The sequence below is a fragment of the Athene noctua genome, chromosome 4 (assembly GCF_965140245.1).
Source record: "Athene noctua chromosome 4, bAthNoc1.hap1.1, whole genome shotgun sequence".
NCBI classification, from domain to species: domain Eukaryota; kingdom Metazoa; phylum Chordata; class Aves; order Strigiformes; family Strigidae; genus Athene; species Athene noctua.
In genome coordinates, this window is record NC_134040.1 from 12,356,681 (window position 1) to 12,379,725 (window position 23,045).

Here is a 23,045-nt window from a genome sequence, read left to right on the forward strand (position 1 = left end):
TTTGTTAGAAGCTTCAGTATGGTGTGACTTTTTCTTTGGCCCACATCTATCATTAGCTGTTGTTTCTAATTCTTAGTAGTTGTGTCACCTTTGCTATTAGACTATATTTAGGGAAGGGGTTTATGGTCTTCATTCTACAGAAATAATTTTGTGGGTACACCCAGGATTAAATAGACATATGTGTTAAGGAATTTCTCTGCAGAGCTTCTTAGGGGCGATTTTTGGTTCTTTTTGCAGGCTTCAAGGATCTCTCTTCTGTGTTGTGTCTGCTCTGCTACAGTCTAGGTAATACTGGGATTGATCCCAGGAGCTGTTTATTTGAGAGGTTAGAAACTCATTTACATAAACTGTTATTCTCACAAACAGCTTCATAGTTCTATCCTACAGAAAATGGGTTTTGTTTTGTTTTAGTTCTCATCACGTAAGTCAAGATTTTCCATGGACAAATACAATCATCACTGGTATAATTTTGTAACTCAAAATGGCTCCTAAGTCCACAGAAATTTTCCATTGGAGAGAGATTAAATTGTCCTCAGGAATCTGTTTTTATGAAGCTCACAGAAAAAATATTCTTGAAGTCATGTCCTTTTATATGCATGGTAATAGCCTTTTTGCCTGAGGGTACATTTAGAATTGTTGGATTTTCAGGTTACAACTTAATTAAAAAGAGTGAATTTTCAGTGAAAATAGAAGGGGCAAGAAAGGAATTTATCAATCTTTGCTCCTCTGTCCTCACTAAGTCACCAGTTCTATAGAAAGGCAAAAATTTCTGCACATTTCTAAAACTAAAAATTATACTAAATACTTTATTTTCCCAATATTTTATACATTTAACTTTTTCAACAAAAGGAAAGTAATTTTTAATTTAAAAAAAATTCCAAATCATTTCAGATCAAATATACTGCTTATAGTAATAGACTGGCTATTCTTAACAACAGAACCAGGATGACATTCTGGCACATAAGGGCAAACATGATGGTTGCAAACCATAGCCTCAGTATTGCCTTTTCAGTCCCCTAGTCTCAGGCTCAAATACACATATCCATTAAAATTAAAGGAGCTCAGTAAGAGTAATTAGAAGATAGTAATTAGGATTAAAGGCTTCTGACAGACAGATTCTATAAATAACAGCAAACAGAAATAAAAACTGAATGCAGAAATTTAAAAAATTCTATTGATAAATTATGTCTAGCACCTGTGGAAGATAGCAGTCAGCCACCCAGCCTGTAAATTTAGTATTTTTTTGTCCACATAAGCAAGTCTCAGTTCTTGCAGACTTGCTTCTGAGCTTTGCCATTACCTCACTGGGATTTGTGCTCACGGGTGTGTTTGTGTTTGTGTAGCAGTGGAAATTTTTTTTCAACAAGTATGAAAATAAAGCCTTCATGTTTTTCAATTTTGAAAATATTTTCCTTGGCAATAAAATTGATAAACTCAGTGGCTAAAAATGGTGTACTTCTAGGGTATATTTCTTGGTTTATACCCGAAATAGGACACCAGACTCAATGACAACAAATCTCTCAGCTGGCAAAATTAGTACAGTAGCATGAACTCTGCCAATTAAACACAAGAAAACTCTCATTAGTCTAGATTTTTGGAGTTATGTAGCGATACAGATAATTTATTGCACATAGTATTGATTTGATACTATGGAATGGTTGATTGTATCTTTGTAAACTCCACAGTGTCGTTGGAATAATTCTGCAGTCACTGAAAAAGCAGTTGTCTTTTAGTCTTTGTGGTGTTTGCCTGAGTTTTCAACAGCTTCAAACCACAATGCCCAAAGCTGAAAGGCCAATGTAGGTCAGTCAACAAAGCCAACTGGATGTGTAATGGAAGTTTACAACACTGGGATCATTGTAGTTTCCACACAACGGAGACCCAGGAAATGTAGGCATATGGCAGTGCCCTGCTGTTTTACTGGTGTGGCTTCCTCTACTGAAAGAAAATTTTTCTTCCAATAAGAACCTGCTTTTGGAACTGCAAAGCCCACTTATGATTATCTGGGATTTAGGATTAAGTACTAAAATATTCAGCAGTGGTGCCCATCAGTTTGTGGTAAATCACAAAGCCAGAGAGCCTCCGTGTGATTTCAGTCATACTGGTCTATTAGGAACATAATGATAAAACTTACTCCGTTTTCTATTACCCGTTCCCCAAAATTAACAGTGTCTGATGGTTAGGAAGAACAATCTCTTTCACTTATTCTTTTTTAAAAGAGTGATGTATTAAGCAAATTTCAAACTGCCTTCTGGATTGAGGTGTCAACCAAAATAAGCAAAGGAACGTCTGGTTAGCAGATCCTGATGGGATTTAGATACGAGGTTTGAGCTACTTATGATGTTGGAACTATGGTTATAAAGCAGGAAGAACATCTAGTCAAGAGTATCCAAGTGTCCAAAAGTATAACTATCTATGGACTTCCTAGTGCTTTAAGCATCTCTTAAGCATGAGTTTGGAATACTGGAGCTTTGGTGTCAGGTGCCTAATATCTGACCTATTCATTCATCTGTCTAGCCCACACAATAGTACTCTGAAGTATTTTCATTGATGATGATGGATGGAAAAGAGATGTAAGCCAGCAGAAACACATACATAAGAAAAACTACTGGAAAAGATTGTGTCATGCTTGACCTACTATTGAATCTGATTCTTCCTGATAAATACTGTAAAATTTTTAAAGTAGCTGCATTTTTCAGTTAAAATTAGGCAGTCTTACATGCAACTGAAATAAAGCTGTGTGTATAAAACATTTCTGCTTATAAAAAATGTTTTAGTAGTGGAAATGGATTGCTGAACAGACCAGTAAAGTGCCACGGATCTTACATTTCTGTTCTAAATTATTAAAGTCCAAGATGTTAGTGACTGCTGTTCCTTAACCTACACTCCGCTCTCAATCTCATTTTCTAGTGGACAGGCACTCATACCAGAATTGTCAGTCTTGGTAAGTAATTGTTTCTGCATCAGCCTGAAGACTAAACTATCCTCCCATAAACTGAGAAAGCCTTCTAGCATCAGCACTGCCACTGTATTTCATGCTGTGCCTGTGCAGATAAAGAAATGATGTCTGTCTCTTTTGCTGTCATATCTACTTTCATTCACAAGCACTAAGCTTGTCTGAGCACAAGAATAATACAATGAAAAAGCTAAATCTTCCAAAAAGATTTTTTATTGTTTAGCTTACGTAGACCAAAGCCCATTCAGTCACTGTAGGATATGGGATTCCTTACTAAGCATCTCTCCACTGTTTTGGTATGACCACCATTCAAAATCTCTCCTGAACTCTTCAGCCTGATTAAATTCCGTGTATGCTTACAGCTTTGGCATTGGTGACATACACATCAGCACTGACAGTGCCAAAGAAATGGCTCTACACTTACAAAATTGAAAGAAAACAAGTTTCCCCTATCTCTCACTCTAGTGATGTAAGCATCGTTTGTCCATACAGAACACAACCAAATGAAATAATGTCTTTTTAGGTAGTGGTTGGACAGCTAGACATGAAAGAGTCTGAATCACCATCTCCTGTGGCTTACATCCACTAGGCTCTGGGACATTTACAGATGGAGGTCTTTTGATCCCTCCATAGCTTAAGCTGTTCTATTTTGTCAAATTAAATCCTGAAAGCATGCAAATGAAAGGGATCAGAAGGATCTCTAGGGATCCAGTGCAACCCTGGTGCCCTGAGGCAGAAATACCTACAACCACGATACTAAATATTAAAAAAAATATATTTATCTAACTTGTTTTTAAAAAGCTACAATGAAGGAGACTCTCCTTACGTAACAGATCCCGGTGTTTCATTAATATTATGAAAATACACAACATAAATCTTATTTTCTTTTCCCCTGCAGATGAGAAGAGCTATCTTCTCATGAAAGGCTTTCACATTGTGAAGACTATTATATCTGCCCTCAGTCTGTTCTAGACTAAACAAACATTGTTCCTTCAACCCTTCCTCAAAGTTCATATTTTCTAAACTTATCAGCCTTATTGTTCCTCTTTGTACTCTAATTTGTCAACATCTTTCTTGTGTTGTGTTGTGCCTAAACTGGATACAGTTCTTCATCCAAGGTCTCACTGGAGAGAAGAAATTTCTCTGTATGTTGTCTGTGACACTTCTACTGATTTGAAGCTTGCTATTTTCACACTACAGCCAAAATGTTTATTCATGTCTGACTTGTCACCCATAACAAACCTTCATCCTCTTCTGTCACCCAATCAGCTATTCCCCATTACACATTTATTTTCCATAACACAGGTCTTTAACACAAGTTTCCTGTCTCAAAGAGATTTGAATTCTGATCCTACCCTCAGTAGTGCATTTAGCCTCTTTCAATTTGACAACACTGGCAAATTATAGACAGCCAGATTTCCTCAAAACATGTAAACAGGCCCAAAATTATCCTTCTAAACGCTGCCATTTGAAATCCTTTCCATTTTGATGCTATGAAGCCCCAACAGCTTATTTTCAAGTTTTTAGTAAATCGCATGTATTCTTGTACGAGAGCATGTATGATGTAGTTTGGCATTTATTACTTCATCTTCATCTGCTGTCCCATTAAAGTACTTACACTGGCAAATTCTGACATGTGAGCTCTAATGCAGTTTACCATCATCTTGGTATTTCCTACTGCCAGTTTCACACCAGTGGCATATATTATGCCTTGCTTTTATTAAATCCCACGTCTGAGGTCCTTGGGGTTCCAGAATAAAGGTGGCTACCTGAATGACCGCCACAGATTTCACAAAGTATAAGGGCAGTGGTAATCTAGGAATTGCAATGGGGCTGTCAAATCCAAACCGCAGAGACTTTGGACTTTTCTAGTGGACTCTATAATAATTTTATAAAAGTCCATCCAAGAGTAGGCTCTTGGGATTGAACCAAATTTGTATGTAAGTTCTTTGGAAAAGGGTGTTTGAAAAAGATCTGTAAAAAGATCTTTTATTTTAATAAGTTCAATTATAAGCACATAAACCTATTTCTAAGTGATGATTTAAGCCTCTATAATAATGAATGTTTATTTGCATGGTGAGTTCTTCCAGAGACTTTTATTAGTTTGTTTTTATTCATGAAAGATGAAGTTAAAGAATGAACATAATTTTAATGTACAGTAGAGTATGGATGAAATGAAAAGTGATACTTGACTCCACCCAGCAAAGAAGAGCCACCACCCCTTAATGGATTGAGCATTCGAAAGGAAGGAAAATAGCTTCAGGTTATTTTCAGATGTTTTCTCAAATTGATTGAACTTAATCCATTTTGTTTCCCACCATTTACTCAGAAGTATTCCCTCAGGATATGGATGATTTTAAACACTGATATTCCACCACACCCCATAATATAGGATACAGCAACTAAGCATGATAGTAAAAATTCAGACATCGGCCAAGATTGTATGCATATCTGAGACATTTATACTTGGCTGACCAAACCTGTAGGCCCGGGGAACTCAAGGGTTCTAACTCCGGTACTTTATTCCCCGACATCGAACCATTACCTTTGTTTTCATATACATTCTGTAATGTCCCAATCCTCTGTATGAAAATAAGTTCTCTGTATGAAAATAAGTTCTGTAGTCACTTTAAACAAAAAACAAACAAACAAACAAACAAACAAACAAAAACAAAACAAAAAAAAGGCTAAAATCTTAACATTAATTGTATGTTTGCAAAATATAAACACAAAGTATTTCTGAGCTGGAGTGAAGGCCTAAAAATACCTAAGATCTTGAAAATAGACATATTACACCAAATCTTGGTTCTGCAACCTTCCATATTTTGGGGGGATTTTTTTGTATTTTTTTGTATTTTTTTCTTGTTTCTTTGTACTTTTTTTGATACATGTAATTTTCACCAAGAACTTCATATGGGAATGTAGCCAATGAATGCTTGAATCTTATTGGCATACACAGTCTTCAGTTCCCAATTTGAGCCTTTTTGCTTAATCTGTGTTACTGGTAGTACAGGAGTGGGTGTAACGGCTTTATTCATTAGTTGTTATGGCATAACTAATCAATACCATGAGAAAAAATTATACTACTTTTGAAGATGCAATGAAGATACTAAAGTTTCATTGTTCTCCTGTGCTTGTTCAATGCACAGATTTTTTTTTTTCTGTAATCTGAAAGGAACAATTTGCATAATTTATTTTAGAGATTATGCTTGATTTTTTGTGGAGTAGAAATAAAGTAATTAAGAACAGTGTAGTAACATTGTATTAGATAAAAATGGGGAAAAAAAAGAGACGATCTCCAAGTGTCATGAGACTGTTTTTGTTATGTTTGAATTCTCCAAACTACTTTGACCACAATGGAAAAACACTGCTGAATATCCCACACGCACTGTTACTTTAATAAAACGCCAGACGCATATTCTGTTAGATGCTCACAAGACTATATTAAACTAGCTGAGTAACATTGAAAATATATGTGCTTGCTTAATCTGAACCTTTATATTAAGCTGTTTCAGTTTTAAGTTAAAATTTCTGAAATTAAAAAAGAATATGTGAAAATATGCCTTGATATGACCTTTGAGAAATAAAAACCATTCATGGTTTCCCTTATATTTTCCCTTAATTCAGGGGAACTGAAGGCTCAATTTTACAATTTCCTGTCTTCCTACTATTCAAAATTAAATGCAGGATAAAATGATCATGTCACTGATAGTCCTCATAGAGTCTAACTGATAGACTAACTGTGCAGGATTTCTGCATAAGATGACAAAAGAAGTGACCAAGAATCCAAGCAGAAATTGTCAAAATCACACTCCAGTAAAACTGGCAAAATACTAGCTTCATAAAAATGTAAACAAAGCAGACAGCGTTTTGGCTTACAAATTGTGGAATGGGAGAAGACTCTTAATTAGAAATATGAATCAGTCAATGAAGGATTATAGATTTTTTTTCAGAAGACAAAAAGTTTCATAAGATCTTGAACTATAAGGAAAGTGAGAGATTTGTTTTAGAGCATAAACTTGGGACCTTCCAGAATCAAACCTCTCTTATAAACCAAATCCTGTGCAATGTGTCCTACTCCACAGCCTTCTTTCCAGTAGAACAGGGGAGGGGAAAGTCACTGAGAGGACAACCAAGAAGAAAGATGTGTAGGAATGTGCCAAAACTCCTACATTCTGTGGAGAAGTGCTCCTCATAGTTTCGTGCAAACACAATGCTGAAGAAGTCTCTCCATTTTGTACCTGGCCATGTAACCTGCTCACCCAGACTCTCACACAGAAAAACAGCCACACACCAGAGCTGCACAGCAGCTATCAGACAGGAGGATGATTCAGTCTCTCAGCCCGCATACACTCTCTGTTTCCAGGAGGTCATTCAACTTGGGCCTTTATGCAGGACCTCAGCACTTAGCTTTAATCTCCCATGGCAAGGGAATGTCATGTTAGATATGGACCTTTACCCAAATCTCAAATTCTTAATTTGACCCAAACCTGGGGTTTTATTTTAATGGAGTTTAGCTGATTTATGTGAACTGAGAATGTTGCATATTGTCCAAATCAGAATTCCATGTCTCAGGATCTGAGTAAAATAAAACCTTAACTTGTGAACATGGAGGTCTAAAGGCAGCAATCTAAATATTTCTAAATGCTCAATCTAAGTTTATGTTAGATTTAACTTGTTATAAACCATTTCCAGTATATTTAGTACAGGATTAGTTTATCAAATGTAATTTAAAAATTGAAGAGAGTTCAGAAAAGATCAACAAATATATTCGGGTAATCCAAGTACAGATTTTAAAAGTAAAGTTCAGAAGCAATAAACAGTCAGCTTACAAAATTGCAGTTATTTGCACATTACAAAGACCAAAACCATAGAGAAACATATTCAGTGCACTGCTTTAAGTTTTACCTCTTGCCAGTTAAAAAGGGTGTGTTTTGGGCTGTTGGACAAAAAGCAACAGAGAATTCTGAAGCTTCTAATATGTGACTGCTGTGAATATGGGAGACTGGATGTGATGCAACAGCATCTTCAGAAGTAGCTCCCTTCCCATTCTTCCTCATTTTGAGCAGAGGATAAACTTTGTTCATACTTCCCAAAGCTATTCTCTTATTTTCTATTGAAATTCTCATAGGTTTATTTGCTTCAGCCTCATAACAGCATGAAGCATACTCATGGCAGAACCTGCTTACCCCCACAAGATGCAAGTAGCTCAAGCTTACTCAGCAGACATAGAATTTTGGTAGCATGCGTCAAAACATCATTCCTACACAAGTTGCAGTTTTTTAAAAGCTTATGACAGGAATACATTTAATAGGAGAAAGTCCATTCTTAAAGCAACCCCACTTGGCTGATAAATCAGTGCTCCTAAAGCTAAAGCTAAAGTCACTGAAGCTTCATAGAGAACAGGTAACCATCCTTCATTTAGTTTTAAATAAACATTGACCAATTAGTGCTCTTTTCTCTAGACTCATTCTTAGAAATAGGATTGATTTTTTCCCAACATTAACTGGTATGTGGCAGACACCCAAGGTCCAGCAAGGGTGATGAAAAGCCTGGCAGACCTAAACCAAAGTAAAAATGTTGTCTAAAAAAGGAATTCAATAGAGCAAATGTAATTGGCAAAACATTGCAAGAAAGACAACTTTTCTCTGATTTAATAAGAAAGTGTTGTTGTCTGTTCAATGACCCAGAAAATCACAGATGCAAATTTATACACATTGATCAGCTGATAGGCAGAAAAAGGAAATAGATTATCTGACAAAGTGATTCTACCCTGTGAAAGAAGAAAAAATATGTCAGAAATTAAGACATTAGTTCAAATTTGTTAGCACATGAGAGATTTTTAGGATAAGAGACTTGATGACACACACCTCAATTTTCTTGAAACTTCCTTTAGTTACAAGTCTTTCAAGATTTTTGGAAATCTGTGGGTATCAAGTAAAATAAAGTGAGAATCAAAGAAAATTCTCAGATAATAAAGAAAAAATAATATTATAGTCCTGTAATTAGCATGACTTCATGGTGAACATGTTTATTCAGCTGTATGTTTGCATGCAAGACTATTGTTATCTCTGGTATGCAGGAAGAACAGAAAGAAGAACTTTTATACAGTGTATAATTGACAGACCTACAGCAGAGCATAAAAGAAAAACACTTTTCAGATTACTTAGTAAGCAATTTACAAGTGTTTTCTCTTGAGTTCAATTCATTGGTACAAAAATGCATTAATTTTAACTAAGTCTTTATACCATGAAATTCTTGACCAATATGAGACAGAGCTTCAGGATTTAAAGAAAATTGGAGTGCATATCACTTTAATCTACCAAAGAAGTAAGTACAGAATTATACCAAGAATTAAAATTTTTTAAAGTAATAGCTTTTAGGTAATAGTTCCATAGAGACAGTGGATGTATTTATTTTACTGTCCTGTTTCTTTTTAATTTGGATGCTTCTGCATAGTTAGTGCTAACATCAACTTTGAAAACAGACAAAACATCCTTACCACATTTTACAATGATGATCAGTAATTCAGTTCTGAATTGAGAATAAAATTGCCTCAATAAGCAATAGGTTGTTTAATGCTGAAAATAGTCCTTAAAAGGAAGGTAGACTAAAAGTAATCAATTTACATTTGAATTTCAAGCAAATATGGATACTTTGCTGCATTGTCACTGAACAACAGCAGTGTACCTGTGTTTGGAAATTTGTTATGTATGTTATTTGTTATGTTATGAAATAGATATGAATTGCTAAAGAGAAATTATGGAAGAATGCAGAAATTAACTTGGGGGTTCAGTACGTTACTAAAACCTAAGCCCCTGATTCTCCTAAAAACACCACCCCCACCTCCAGTTATTCATGACCAAAGGCCGAAATGTAGAACTCCAGAAAAGGAGGCAATATTTTAGTTCCAGGTCACTTTTGGTCACTTCTTAGGTGCTTGCTTGTATGTCCTAATACCCATACGCTGTTGCTTTCTGCTATAACAAAAAGTGCCCAGTTATACTATATTAAATCTTATCAAGAGAGAGAAACAAACTCATGTGTTGTGTCTTAAACATGTAACTATGGCCTATATTAGAAAAAACAGGCACACAGAAATGTATCTACACTTTAAGCAAACTATGAGCAGGTGGATAATGGTCTCTAATTCTTGGTAAAGTCTTCTCCCAGTTTGGGAATGGATTGGCTGCTTGAGAAGTTTCTCTCTCCCCCAGTTTATAACCTGACTTGATATGACACAAGTATCTAACACCAGCCACTGGTGTTAGATATACTTCAGGAAACATTCAGAAAGAATCTGTGTTATTTTTAGAAAAGCAAAAATGCTCCATTTATCATACTCACTTCAACTTCCAAAAAATTAAATATTTTTCATGTAATGGTGAAATTCCCTTCTGTTGACTTGGCAAAGAAAGGGTACTTTGAGCAGATTTTGTACATCTGTTACATCAGGAAAAACACCTGCTGAAAATTTTCAAGAGTTTCCCAGCACATAACTCTTTAAAGTAATTCAGCATCTAAATGGCATGTAAGTTTTATGATATTGTAAGTCAGAATAATCTTGTTTAGTTTGCCTTTTCTTGCAAAGATGCAATCCATTTAGTATGTCAGTCCACTGCAAAGGCAACTTAACCTGTCCCTCAGTGATTAAAATGCCAGATGGAGATAAATATTCTGGGAAATTAAACATTATTTTTCATCCCTTCATTATCTGAAAGGGCAAAATATTTAGAGGAACATCTTACACTTTAGCAGACAAGAACATGAGGCAGGCAATTTATATTAAGTGGGAAAATGGCTGTTAACTCTGCTAATATCTTTGGTACATTTTCAGAAAAAGTGCTTTTCCCGTATGTTAAGTATTTTGAATGTCAATGTCTAGAAAACTATAGCACCAGGCTCATACAAAGCAATTCATCTGGCATTTCTTTTGACAAAACAAGTAGCTGCCAGAAGATGATAATTTTAAAATAAGACAGTTTTCAGCATGTGCCTGCCTCTAACCTCATTTACTAATTTTCTACTCTCCCACAGTAGTCTGTAGATGCGCTCCAGTTTTCCTATTACCAAATAAAGCTGTGTACTACCTCAGAGCAGTCAATCTCTAAGTTGTCTGTGGACAAGTCAATTATCAGAACTTTAAGCATTTCAAAGTAGCTTAGAATTATTATCTTCAACTCCTTTTACTCACTGAAAGTGCTCCATTGCTTCCCTGGAGCATATTTCCTTTGTGAGAGAGTACACAGATGCTTGTCCGAGGAAGATCTGTGTTTCACTTCTCCAGGTAAAGGGCCTTGAAGACCTAGCTAGGCTCTAAATCGTCATTTTTGAAGGGTTTTGCTTTTTTTTTTTTTTTTTAAGGTATCAGGTTTTAGTCGAAAGGAGGGGTAATGGAGGAACAGTGTGCTACTTTTCCAGGTTTCTGAATTCCTTTCTTAACCTTCTGGACTGGAGACCACTGATGCAAAGCTACAGAGTGCCACCGCGTGGCTAGAGCCTCTCTCGCCTGGCAAACTGTATAGCTTCATCCTGACTGGATTAGGTCCTGAAAAAAACACTATGAAGCAGATTTAACTTCTCTGAGGAAGTCAAAGTTGCAAAAGTAGGGACATGAGAAAGCAGTGGAGCTCTTACTCTAGGGAAAAAAAAAGACTAATGGATACCCAGTGACCAGGAATGCTGTGTGCCAGTTTCTGCTCCAGAGACTGTATTTTATGTGGAGGTGCTTAATGCAAGCCTTTCAGAGCATGGGTGATGGAGCCCAGCCTTTCTTTACTCCAAAGTGAATTAATTAACCATGAGAGGACAGGGCTGCATTCCCTTTTACACACACCCAGAAAGCATGCAGAGTTTGGCATGTCTTTTTATCTAACCAGGAGAGGAGGACAGGGCCCTAGCCTACTGAGTAGGATACACTGTATTTTCCTTTTTTGGAAATGTGAGCTTCTGCAGGCTAAGGAAAGCACAGGGTTTGAGGTCATTCCTTTCTGGTAATTAAGTATTCTGTACCATGATGGCATCACTATTATTCCCTTCTCTGTAATCCCATTTTAAAAATGGAGGGGTGACATGTGGCAATGTATGTAATTCCTGGATGAGAAGCCACCACAAGTATCTGGCTCGCTATCTGAAAAGGTTCTAGAGGTGTAGCTGCTCACAGGCACCAGTTCATGCCTTTCTGGAAGCAGAACCTCATTATTTCAAATCAAGCAGAAATACCTACAGTGTGTCATTGCCTGCAGAGCTTTTAACAGCTCAGCAGGGCTTTTTTGACTCATTAAAAGTATCAAACTTTTGCTACTGACTAGCTATATAACTAGTTCTGGGTAGAAGCCCTCTGAATCTATATCTGCTTCCTATGTCTTTTTTTCATTTATCATTCAAGCATCCCATCCCTCATTGTCTTTTCCCACAAACAGATTCTGCAGAGGTATGCTTTTTATACCCTATCTGGGAGGCATCTAGACCCCATGCTGTTCTGCCTTCTTGCTTCATTAAACTAGAAGAATGTTCTATCAGTTTTATAGCCAGAGTTGCTCATTTACATAACAGCTGTGGGAAAACAGAGTTTTATAATATCTCAAATAATCAGACTTCCATTTATAAAGACTTGCACCAAGTATGATTAATCTCACCCACCTATAGAATTCTACATTGTAGACAGCTGACCATTCTCTGATGCTGAGGAGAGTAGGGCCATCTAACAGGTGTTTCCCAAGAGGAAGATGAATCCTACCACTCCTGATCAACGGGAACAGAATTTAACCCAGATTCAGTCCCCCCAAATTTGTAAATTCCAACTTTGCTGTCCAAGTTCATTGCATTCATTATGACAGAATCATAAAATGATGTCATTCTTTCCAGATGAAAAGATATATTTAAAGGTCTAATAGGTTTTGAAGCAGTTTTTAAAAACCTGAAATACCATTTATATATTAGGAATTCAGTCCTTTGAAATTCTATGCCTATGACTCAATTTAACCACACTAAATAGTAAAGCACAGAATTCCTTGTCATCAGAGGAGAGAATTAATGTGCTGTCTTTTCAAAAGCTGAGCACATTTTTTGTATGCTGTTCAACTGGCTTGAAGGGAATGGCCAAGAAATTCAGTCTGCTACACACTGCCCAAGCACAATTTAACATTAAAGGGTGAATTAATAGTAAACTACTGGATTGCTATGAAAGCAAAAAAATCTCTGGAATCAAGACAACAAGATGAAGTAACAATGAAAGAAGATAGGTATTATCAGCAGAATTGAATTCCAGATGAGGATGTGAACCTTCCCTTCACAGAATACAAAGAGACTGCCTGTGATTACAGAAATCAGAACCAGAGAGAGGTTATAAATTTATCTAGTCTGAAAGCCAAATGAAATGGAAAATAGACTGCCAAGCACTGAAAACCAAGCTGATGACCAGAGAGCAGCATCCACAATTTCCCAAGCTCTGCAGAGATCGTACAGGAGTTCCGTTGAATTTTCAGGTCAAGACAAGGAAGAGGATGTGGGAGAATTAATTTCCCATGCTTAGTGGGACAGTGTGACACCAATCTGAATCTGAGTCTTTAAGGTAAGTTCCTAAGACACCCAGAACAATAAAACTTTCAACTTTAATATTTAGTTACATTCTGATTGTGATAATCCAAAACAATTTGTGTGCAGAATTGCTTTGAGCGATACACACATTCCTACAGTCAAGACATTAGAGGTCTGATTCACTAACCAACATAAGCTTTTTTATTTCTTAAAAGCAAAGTGCCAAGATATATGTAATAACGCTTCATATTTACAAGCAATGCACTGTCATGGACAGGACCGACACAGGAACACCTAAGGCCTTTTTACAGTGTCAAAAGAGGAAAAGCAGCTTACTGTGCACGGAGCCCTCTAGAAACAGCAAATGCAAAGTACTGAAGTTAAAAGGTATAATGCTGAAGCCCCACTTCACTTTCTGGACAAATACAGGACTGCAGAGAGTTACCTTATCTACTTAAGAAGTCAAATTTTCTCTTCAAGGTAATTAACAGGTCACAATTATCTTGGTAGCAGCAACACTGTTATATAGACTAGTGCTTACAGCACTCACCAAGGAAGATAATGCACTTCACACCTTCCTGGAGAGGATCTAAGTATCTAAGTATCCTCTCTTGCTATAGGGAAGTAGTAAAAAAACTAATGAAAAATTCACAAGGTCAAAAAGACAATATCTGAATGTGTATATGGAAAGTGTTCAGAGTGTGCTGTGAACAACAGATTTTAGGAAAAGAAAGATCCTTAAGCAAAGAACCAAAGTGATGAGATTACATAGCTACAGAGACCAGAAAAAGAAAAAAGTTTGGGTTTTGCACCTTTACCCAGGTTTGACAGTGTAAGCAAATAAAATATACTATGTAGCTGACAACCCCAAGCTGGTTTCTGAGACTGTGTGCATCTTCCAAAGACACTTCCATACTTCCATTCTTTATAGTGTCTCTTAAAAATAAGTGAGTTTCTGAATGAAGTTCTTGCAAAGAATGAAAAGGCATAATTTCAAAAATGTATCTGAATATTTAATTGCAAGTTTATCAGACTTCTAAGACATTGACATTCCTTCTCAAAATATACAGCATGATCTAATATGTCATTTCTACCACAGCTTTGGTATGCAAATGTTTTATGGCAAAGATTTAGAACTGTCAAAATTAACAATTAGAATTTTTGCAACAAAAAGTAGTACATATTTCTGAATGTAATGTAGTTTTATGTAAGACAGTAGGAAATGCTGTAATAAGTCATTGCAGACAATACTGACTATCAAAAAAGATAGTCTTTGAAAAGAGGGCCTTTCACATGACCACTGAAATCCACAAAACTACAGTTTACATGTTACTAGGCACTTCAGTTCTGAAAACATGTACGGAAGTGTTTTCAGGAATTAGAAGATAAATCTTAACTAGAGCCTATAAATACTGCAGTAGATGAATTTGATAGGAAATGTGGGGTGATGTCTGGGGAACTGGATCAAACCAGTTCTCAAAGACCCCACTTAACATGCTTGTGCAAATGTATTGGTGTCAAAAATAGAGCTAGGTCATGCAAAGAAAGCAACAATCCATGTGGAGTGTTTTTTCCTCTAAATCGCTTTATTAAATATTTTTCATCGTATCTATGCATTGATCATTTTCCAGTATCCAGCTATGCAGAAACAGATAGCAAAGAAAAATACAATTAAAAAAACCTGTTGGGTTCTGCTTTTAGCTCACAGGTTGATCCTTAAACAACAAATACAAGACTGTATATCTTGGAGACAATGAAGTGTAGTTCACTGTTGTACAAACTAGTAATTTAGTCTGGGATGCTGAGGTCCAGCTTATACAGCACATGCATAATGAGACACTGAATGCATTCTTCATCCTCTTACAAAGCCAGTGCAGTATTTCTCTAGGTACTTCTGTAGTTGTTAGACTGTTTTCCAAAGATGCTTATGAACTCTTAAAACAGTGATCAGGAGCTAGATTTATTCTCCTAACATTCAGCTCTGTTGCAAAGGTTCTTGCCTTTTGATAGAAGAAGAGAGACATCTCCCGATCCACAAGGAAGTTATGGTAGATTATTGCAAGTCTTGTGTAAATCTTCAGTTGAGCTTTTTTATTGCCTAGGTCCATGGCAGCAGCAAGTGCCAAATGATAATAGCCTGCTGCATCAAAGGGATCCTGAAATAAGAGACACAAAGATAGTACCCTCTGTAGTACAACCAGTGTAAGAGCACATCGAAGCTCAGTTTATTAGGTATCAAACAAAAATAATATAGATTCTGAATTTCAGTAGGTTTTCCCACTTTACATTCTAAATGCATAAAAAATAATGTGGTAAAAGATTTCATAACGTGTTATGAAACATTACTCAATGTAACGATTTTCTGCAGCAGTTTTTAGTATTTCTTACCTTAAGGTCATAGAATATAATGTCTCCTAAGATCAAGTACACCTTGACGTAATACAGTGTTTCCTCCTCAAACTCCAGAGGAGAGGAACAGAGGGACAAGGCCTTTAAATAAAAGTGTTCAGCTAGTTCACAGTGACCCAAATGATGATGGATGGCAGCCAGCCGATGATAAGCTATTCGTTCATTTAGCTGATTTCCTAATGAGATAATGTATGAGTCAGGATCAAACCAAAGAAACAAATTAGTCAAATCGTCTCAAATCAGAATACATCTACGCTATTTTTCATTTATTTCTATATGGCATTTGCTGAGCTTTTATTGAACAAAACTAATTTTGCTCAAGAGATAGATGGCCAAAACATGCCCTTTAAGAAAAATCCCACAGAATGTGTGAATTTCCCACTAAAATTTTATGGTGTCTGGGATTTTCCTAAGAAATAACTAGGGCTATACATGAGGGATGAAGGTATACACCCTGTGCATACTTACAAAGGATAAATAGATTAATCCCATTAGCTTGCTTTTTTTCATTACTTTCATAATAAAGACTCCCTTGCCTCTCCCACTACCTACTTCACATCAAAATTTATGACAAAAAGATGATTTTCAGACTGATCAGAATGACCTGTCTGTGCTTGTATGGAGTGGTGAGAGGGTTCTTAATCAGTTGAACAGCTCTCAAACTGGAAGAACAGTCATTTTTGAAACTAGCCCTATCATTTTTGATTATCCTAGGTTGGTTCACCAGCAAGGCTATGAGCTAATCTGAAAGTATATGACACTCAGAAACCTCTTGGGACAATATTATTCATCAGTATTACATTTCAGCTGTTAGAAGCACACTCAGTTTGGACTTGGAATCCCAGGTTTCTGTGCTCTGCCAAAGATTTTCCATGTGAACCTGGAGTTAGAAGATGCAGTAATAAAGTTGTTCATTCTTGAACAGAGGCAAAAATAGCAACGATAGTATTGTTATGAAAACCTGGAAAAAAGCTGCCTGAATTCAAAGGAAGAAAACTTTTTAGAGTTCTGCCATATTTTAGAGGTATCAGTCATATTCAGATATGATTGAAATTGGTCTTACCTAAATTTACACTGAGCATGAGAGATGCTCTTGCATATTCCAGACTTTCCTCATAAACCTTCAGATTCACCAGCAATTCCACCAGTTTATTGCATAATCTCAGTTCGGTAGTTTTGTTGCCAGTCTGAATAGCAAGCGGAAGAGCCCTGTCCTGAAACAGTAACAGCATTTTAGGTACAGCTGAACCCCAAGATGTGCACAGACAGGCCTCCATTTATGTTATGTCAAGTAATTTCTGGTTTCATTTTGCTTTTTGTTTGTAACATCTTACACACAGAAGAGTTGAAACAGGTGATATCTATTAACACCATGACAAAGTACTCAGCTGCAGTAGGTTATAAACTGTTTGCTGAGAGGATCAGCTTTTGGTTCAGCATTTGCAGAACAGCTGGTATGATGGGAGGGTACATAACTTGATGCAGTAGAAAAACTGCACAAACCCTGTAGAAAGTCACTGCTTTCTCCTTTTCCCAAGTACCATTGAAAAATATGTCTCCAGCTGCTTCAAACAATTCCATTCCTAAATTTGGATCTCCTGTGTGAAGAGCAGCATCCTGAGCAACCTGAAAGTAAAACAAGGAATAGGTAAAGAAAGAAAATAAATCTTGGTTACTTCTTGGTAAAAAAAATCATAAATATTACCAATTGAAAAAAGATCTTGTTAAAGCCTCTCTTCTCATTCTAATATAGAAAAGGTTATATTTGATGAGAGCACACTCTCATCTTTCTTGGTACCCTGTTTTTGAGCAGGCCAGTGCCAGCTGCTTAAGAAGGAAGAGAAGAACCTGGGCAGATATAGTGTTATGGTCTCCCCTTTTCTGGCAATAGTATCCTGCTACCTTTGTCAGCACATGACACTCTAAAAACAATAATGTATTTGATAGCTGCCACAAATTAAATTCGGATTAGATTGAATTTATCATAGAAGTAAATTCTAATTGCAAGTTAGATATTGCAATAGTGCAGATTTAAAAGCCCGTGAAGTGAGTTCTGTAAATAAATGCAGCTCCACTATCCTGTTCTGAAATAAATATATGCCATGTTAGCAAAAAAGATTTCATTAAAGGCAGCATGCACCCTCCTCAAAGCAAGAATACCGGGATACTCAGTTATTGATAGGAGAAGTAGTAATGAGAAATGGGACTTTTACATGAAGCAAGATTAAGAATCTTTGGTTTTGTGATCTTTAGTTTTCAAATTGCATTCAATTAATACAAGTCCAGCGCTCTACGTAAGCACAGAGGCAGTGATCCCTTTCCAACTATTTTGTTTTCAGTCACCTAAGGACTATATTGCATCTCATTGTGGAAGTTGTGTTTTACATGCAAGTTAAGACGTGATGACTTGCACAAATTAGTGGCACAGTGGTCAGTCAACCTTTTAGTGGACAGATTCTTGCTCTGAGACTTCTCATGGACAGGCACTGTCTTCTCTAAATACCAGGTTCCATACATGCACAGTATGAAATATTCATGCATGTCCCTGGCCCACTTCTCTTGGAGGAAATAAAGCAGGAGAAAATAATCACATATTCTGATTTGGCTTTTGTACCACCTGATGACTGACTTGGGGGCTATCAGCTAAAATTTAGTAAAAGAAAAAGAAATAACAGTCCCTCTTGTAAACACATTCTTCAGTTTTCCTGGTAAGTATTCAGAAATGTAACTTGAGATAAAAATTCATTCAAGTGGCCCCACATATTGTGTCTCAGTACATTTTAAATATGAACATTTCCTATGTTTTCCTGCTTTGTGTATTTTTTTCAAAACATCTTAACAACAGGTGTCTGATTATTTTAGGGATCATACTTTGGTCCCACTCATACACCAGCCAAGACTCAGATCTTGCTATATCAGGTTCTGCCCTTGCAGTAGAAGTATTTTTAACTACTTTACAAAAGCAAGAAACTAATTCCCTAAATACTTCAGCAAATGGCTAGGAGCCATGTAGATGACAGTGTCAGATCTGGGCTGCAGTGCAGCTCTGAAAAAGACTCCAGATCAACCAGTTTCAGCAGCCACAAGGGCTAGACCCCTGTTTCAGGTCATCTTTCAGTCTGTTTTAGCATAGTAGTAGAATCTGCAGCAGGTCCCAGTTGGTTGCAGAGGGGGGGCAGGGGTGTGAAGGGGTGTCCAAGGTGTGCAAGCCACATGCCTCTGGTCTCACTGTTGCAGAGGCAGCAGCAGCACCAGCTGGCTCCGTACCATGCCGTGCACAGCCACAGAAAGCTTTAGATGCTTTGGAAATGCTTCCAAAAGAAGCTGCTCTCCTTTCCTGGTGATCTGGCCCACAAGCCAGCATGCTAAGATGATTATCTGTTACCCACCAGCAGGTAGCATGCATACATAGTTTGATTGCTGTGGTGCTGCAGAGCTGGTAGATGATAATGAAGAAATGCACAGAATTTACAGAGTAGGCACTGAGAAAGGTCACTACCCAAAAAATCTTTCCAGAGTGAAGCAACAGCTTCAAACAGAGCACCAACAGAAAATGCTGAGACTTTCAGCTGTTAAGCATTACATGGATGATGTTACTTTATGTTCAGAACATAAGTTAGCAAAATCTCTGGGATCATTATATTGAATTACTTACTCTTACCATGCCACCTGCACCATGTTGACAACATGTGCATGCCTGTAAGTGTTGACAACGTACCTGAATATAAAGATCCACAAGCTCATTCTGCCTCAGAACATAATATATCTTTCCTGCCCGTAGCCAAGCATATGCCTCTTTCTCCTTTTTCTGGAGATCTATAAATATTCCAAGGCTTCTTTTGGTATATTCCAGAGCTGACCTGTAAGCCCTGAAACAGGGAAGACTGCTTATCACTGAGGGGTTCTTCAGAATTGCAAATGCTTTTCTTTATAGTAAGAAAAGCTTTATGTTAATGTAAAAGACAATGTTTCCTCTATTCAATGCACAATGATATTTTTTCAACTATATTACACCAGTAACTAGCGAACTTTGTCTTTTTCCTCTTCCTTTTTTTTGTTCAACCTATGTTTCCTGTTAGATTGTTATCACATTAAATTATTTCAGTATAGTTTAGATGTGTCTTTCCCCTACCTCAGGTTACTGACAGGTAGAAAAAAAAAACAAACCTTCCCTCATCTTTAGGTCTTCTATCATTTATGGCTTTTTCCTGGAAACCTCAGGAAGAAATTACATCTGTAAATATTTTTTTTCTAAAATCAGCAATTGTAGAAAAAATGGGGCAACAGGGCAGGGGGTGTGGGAGTGTGGAGGGGAGGGAGGGAAGAGAACAGGACACTACAATACCAGTTCTAGAAGCACCTAAATTATCACATCATTGGGCAGTGCAATTTTCTGCGAGTGGATACCAGACATGGAAACCCCAAGCTTACTAAATCCTTCTCTGTCTTGTTTTAAATTCCCATAACCTTGACTTGATGCATTTTCCTCCGAGACACAAACATATTAAAATATAACATGAAACATGCAGTTATACTGTATCCTTACACAGTAAATCTTTAGAACAGCCTACTTAGACCTCCAAAGAGATATAAAACAAATCTAAAAGTAGGATGTTCCCTCTTATTTCACACTATCAAGAATTCAGTTCCGTCTCAACAAGGTATCTCATTTGATGGAAGAAAAAAAAGTTTTTACCTCTTTCTGATTCTTCCAGAAATTGAAGAGACCTGTCACTCCTTTTATACTCATGGGAGGAAGTAAAGATCCACTGAACAAGCCTGACATTTCAGTTGTCAGTGCTAACAAGCTGCTAACATGAGGAAAGGCAAGGTAGTTGAAGTAGTCTAACTCTGCCCAATTACTGAATGCCACTTCCATCCCTCCTCAGAGTTTTTCTTTTACACCAGACAGAAGCATATACTAATCCATAACCCAGCACAGCAGCTGGAACAGGTCAGGCTGTGCCTGCTGCCATGGCCACAGTAATTTACAATTGAGGTGGTGACACCAAGGACATCACTGTTTTCATTACTTCTTCACAGATTGTTTCTCAGGGCTGTTAACTCAAAGAATACTGTGATACTATGGTCTAACATCATACTGAATATGTGTTATTATCTGGTAGTCTGCTAAGTTTACACAGCCAGCATCTGGGAGACAGGGTCCTAGGATATATAAATTCCATGTACTACATGCACACAAAGCAGCAGCTTCTCCAGCTAGTGAAATCCTTCTGCAAATTCCAGGTAGTTTGAAAACTTAACCAACTCCTCTGTCTTCAGACTCACCAAAGGATGTTCACAAGCTAGATCATAAAACAGCAGTGAACAAAGCAAAATAAATTAGGTAGTGTACTAGGAAAGTTAGATGCTTGGACTGCAGCCACTTAAAGCTAAAATAAGCATCTACTCTCCTTCCACAACTGAGGATATTTCTTCTATCCTTACTGAGGCATGCTTGAAAATAAATGAATCTAAAGTGACTCCCTGAAGTGAGATACAGCAAGAAAAAAAATAAAGCTGCCTTAATCACTTTAAAAGTTGTCTCAAGAAACCTATAAGTTTCCCCAACACCTGTTAGTTACTGTAAATTAACTTGTGCAGTCTGTTTTTTCAATAAAGCAAAGGAAAAAATCAGTATTCTAAAAGTAAGAAAAATACAGAAATTTCTGGAGACTGTCACTATGCAGTTTTGCACATAGGCTTTCTACTTATGTTTTGAACAAAGCATTTCTTCAAAGAGAAACACTTAGAGACAATTTGATGTCTGACACATTTGGAATATGTCATTTGGTTCCTAATGGAAAAATTCTCTTGTAAAAATATCTATCATCACAAACAAGTCACCTGCCAGCAATAGTCCTAGAGCTGTAGCAGTCATCAAGAGGTGTATAACATCATCTGGAAGAAAAGGATCAGGGGGTTCTAATAGACAAGCAGCTGAACATGACCCAGCAGTGTGCCCAGGTGGCCAAGAAAGCCAACGGCATCCTGGCTTGTATTAGAAATAGTGTGACCAGCAGGAGTAGGGAGGTGACAGTCCCCCTGTGTTCTGCTCTGGTGAGGCCACACCTGGAGTATTGTGTCCAGTTTTGGGCATCTCAATACGAGAGAGATCTCGAGGTGCTGGACTGAGTGCAGAGGAGGGCAACGAAGCTGGTGAAGGTCCTGGAGAACAGACCCTGTGAGGAGCGACTGAAGGAGCTGGGACTGTTTAATTTGAGGAAGAGAAGGCTGAGGGGAGACCTCATCACTCTCTACAACTACCTGAAAGGACATTGAAGAGAGGTTGGTGCTGGTCTCTTCTCACAGGTGATTAGTGACAGAACAAGGGGGAACAGCTTTAAACTCCAACAGGGGAGGTTTAGACTGGACATTAGGAAAAAAATTTCACAGAAAGAGTGGTCAGAGAGTGGAATAGGCTGCCCGGGGGGTGGTGAAGTCACCATCCCTGGATGTGTTTGAGGGTCATTTATATGAGATGCTGGGGGATATGGTGTAGGGGAGAACTTTATAGTAGGACTGACGGTTGGACTCGATCCCAAGGGTCTTTCCCAATCTGAATGACTCTGTGATCATATAATACTTTTAAAACGCATTTACATAGATTTTAAAAATAATGTGGCTCTTGAAGTGGTGCTAATCCCTGCTGAACATCTTGTCTGCCTTGAGAGATAACAATTACATAAAAAAATAAAAACCAAGAGAAGTATCCACTAGCACTAGACCTTTGAATTCTGATAAAGTGTATTGGCAAAAGAGAGAGAAAAAAATCATTCATATCCAGCTGTTGCAAAAATTGAGATCCTTTAGCATGACAGAAAAGTTATGATCAGAATAAAAGCAAAGTCATGCAGCATGTCTTACCTTTCTGTTCCTAAAGATAAATACAGCTGACTAATAGTTTCCAAAATCTGTCCCTCCAGAACTTTGTTGGACATCTTTCTAGCTAAAGATAGTTGATATTCATTGTAGATGACACACTGAGCCTCATTGGGAACAACTGTACTGTAGAACTGACACAGCAGTTTAATTGCTTTCAGTTGACCTAGGAGAGTAGATTGGAAATACTAACATGACTCTCTATTTTAAAATGAAAATTAAGTTAGTTTTAAATAATTCATTCTTACTGTTTCACAAA

At 37.2% G+C, this 23,045-nt stretch overlaps 1 protein-coding gene across 1 annotated transcript in view; it reads right to left on the minus strand.

The window, feature by feature from the left end:
- Positions 1 to 15,060: 15,060 nt before the first annotated feature.
- SH3TC1 (SH3 domain and tetratricopeptide repeats 1) overlaps positions 15,061 to 23,045 on the minus strand; it is a 33,152-nt gene continuing 25,167 nt past the window's right edge. Inside the window, exons 14-19 of the mRNA XM_074904456.1 lie at positions 22,772 to 22,952; positions 19,623 to 19,773; positions 17,408 to 17,530; positions 16,968 to 17,118; positions 15,884 to 16,080; positions 15,061 to 15,651 (exon numbers count right to left, since the gene is read on the minus strand). Of these exons, the coding sequence (XP_074760557.1) occupies positions 15,421 to 15,651; positions 15,884 to 16,080; positions 16,968 to 17,118; positions 17,408 to 17,530; positions 19,623 to 19,773; positions 22,772 to 22,952 (1,034 nt within the window). The 3' untranslated portion in view covers positions 15,061 to 15,420. The remainder of the gene's footprint in view (positions 15,652 to 15,883; positions 16,081 to 16,967; positions 17,119 to 17,407; positions 17,531 to 19,622; positions 19,774 to 22,771; positions 22,953 to 23,045) is intronic.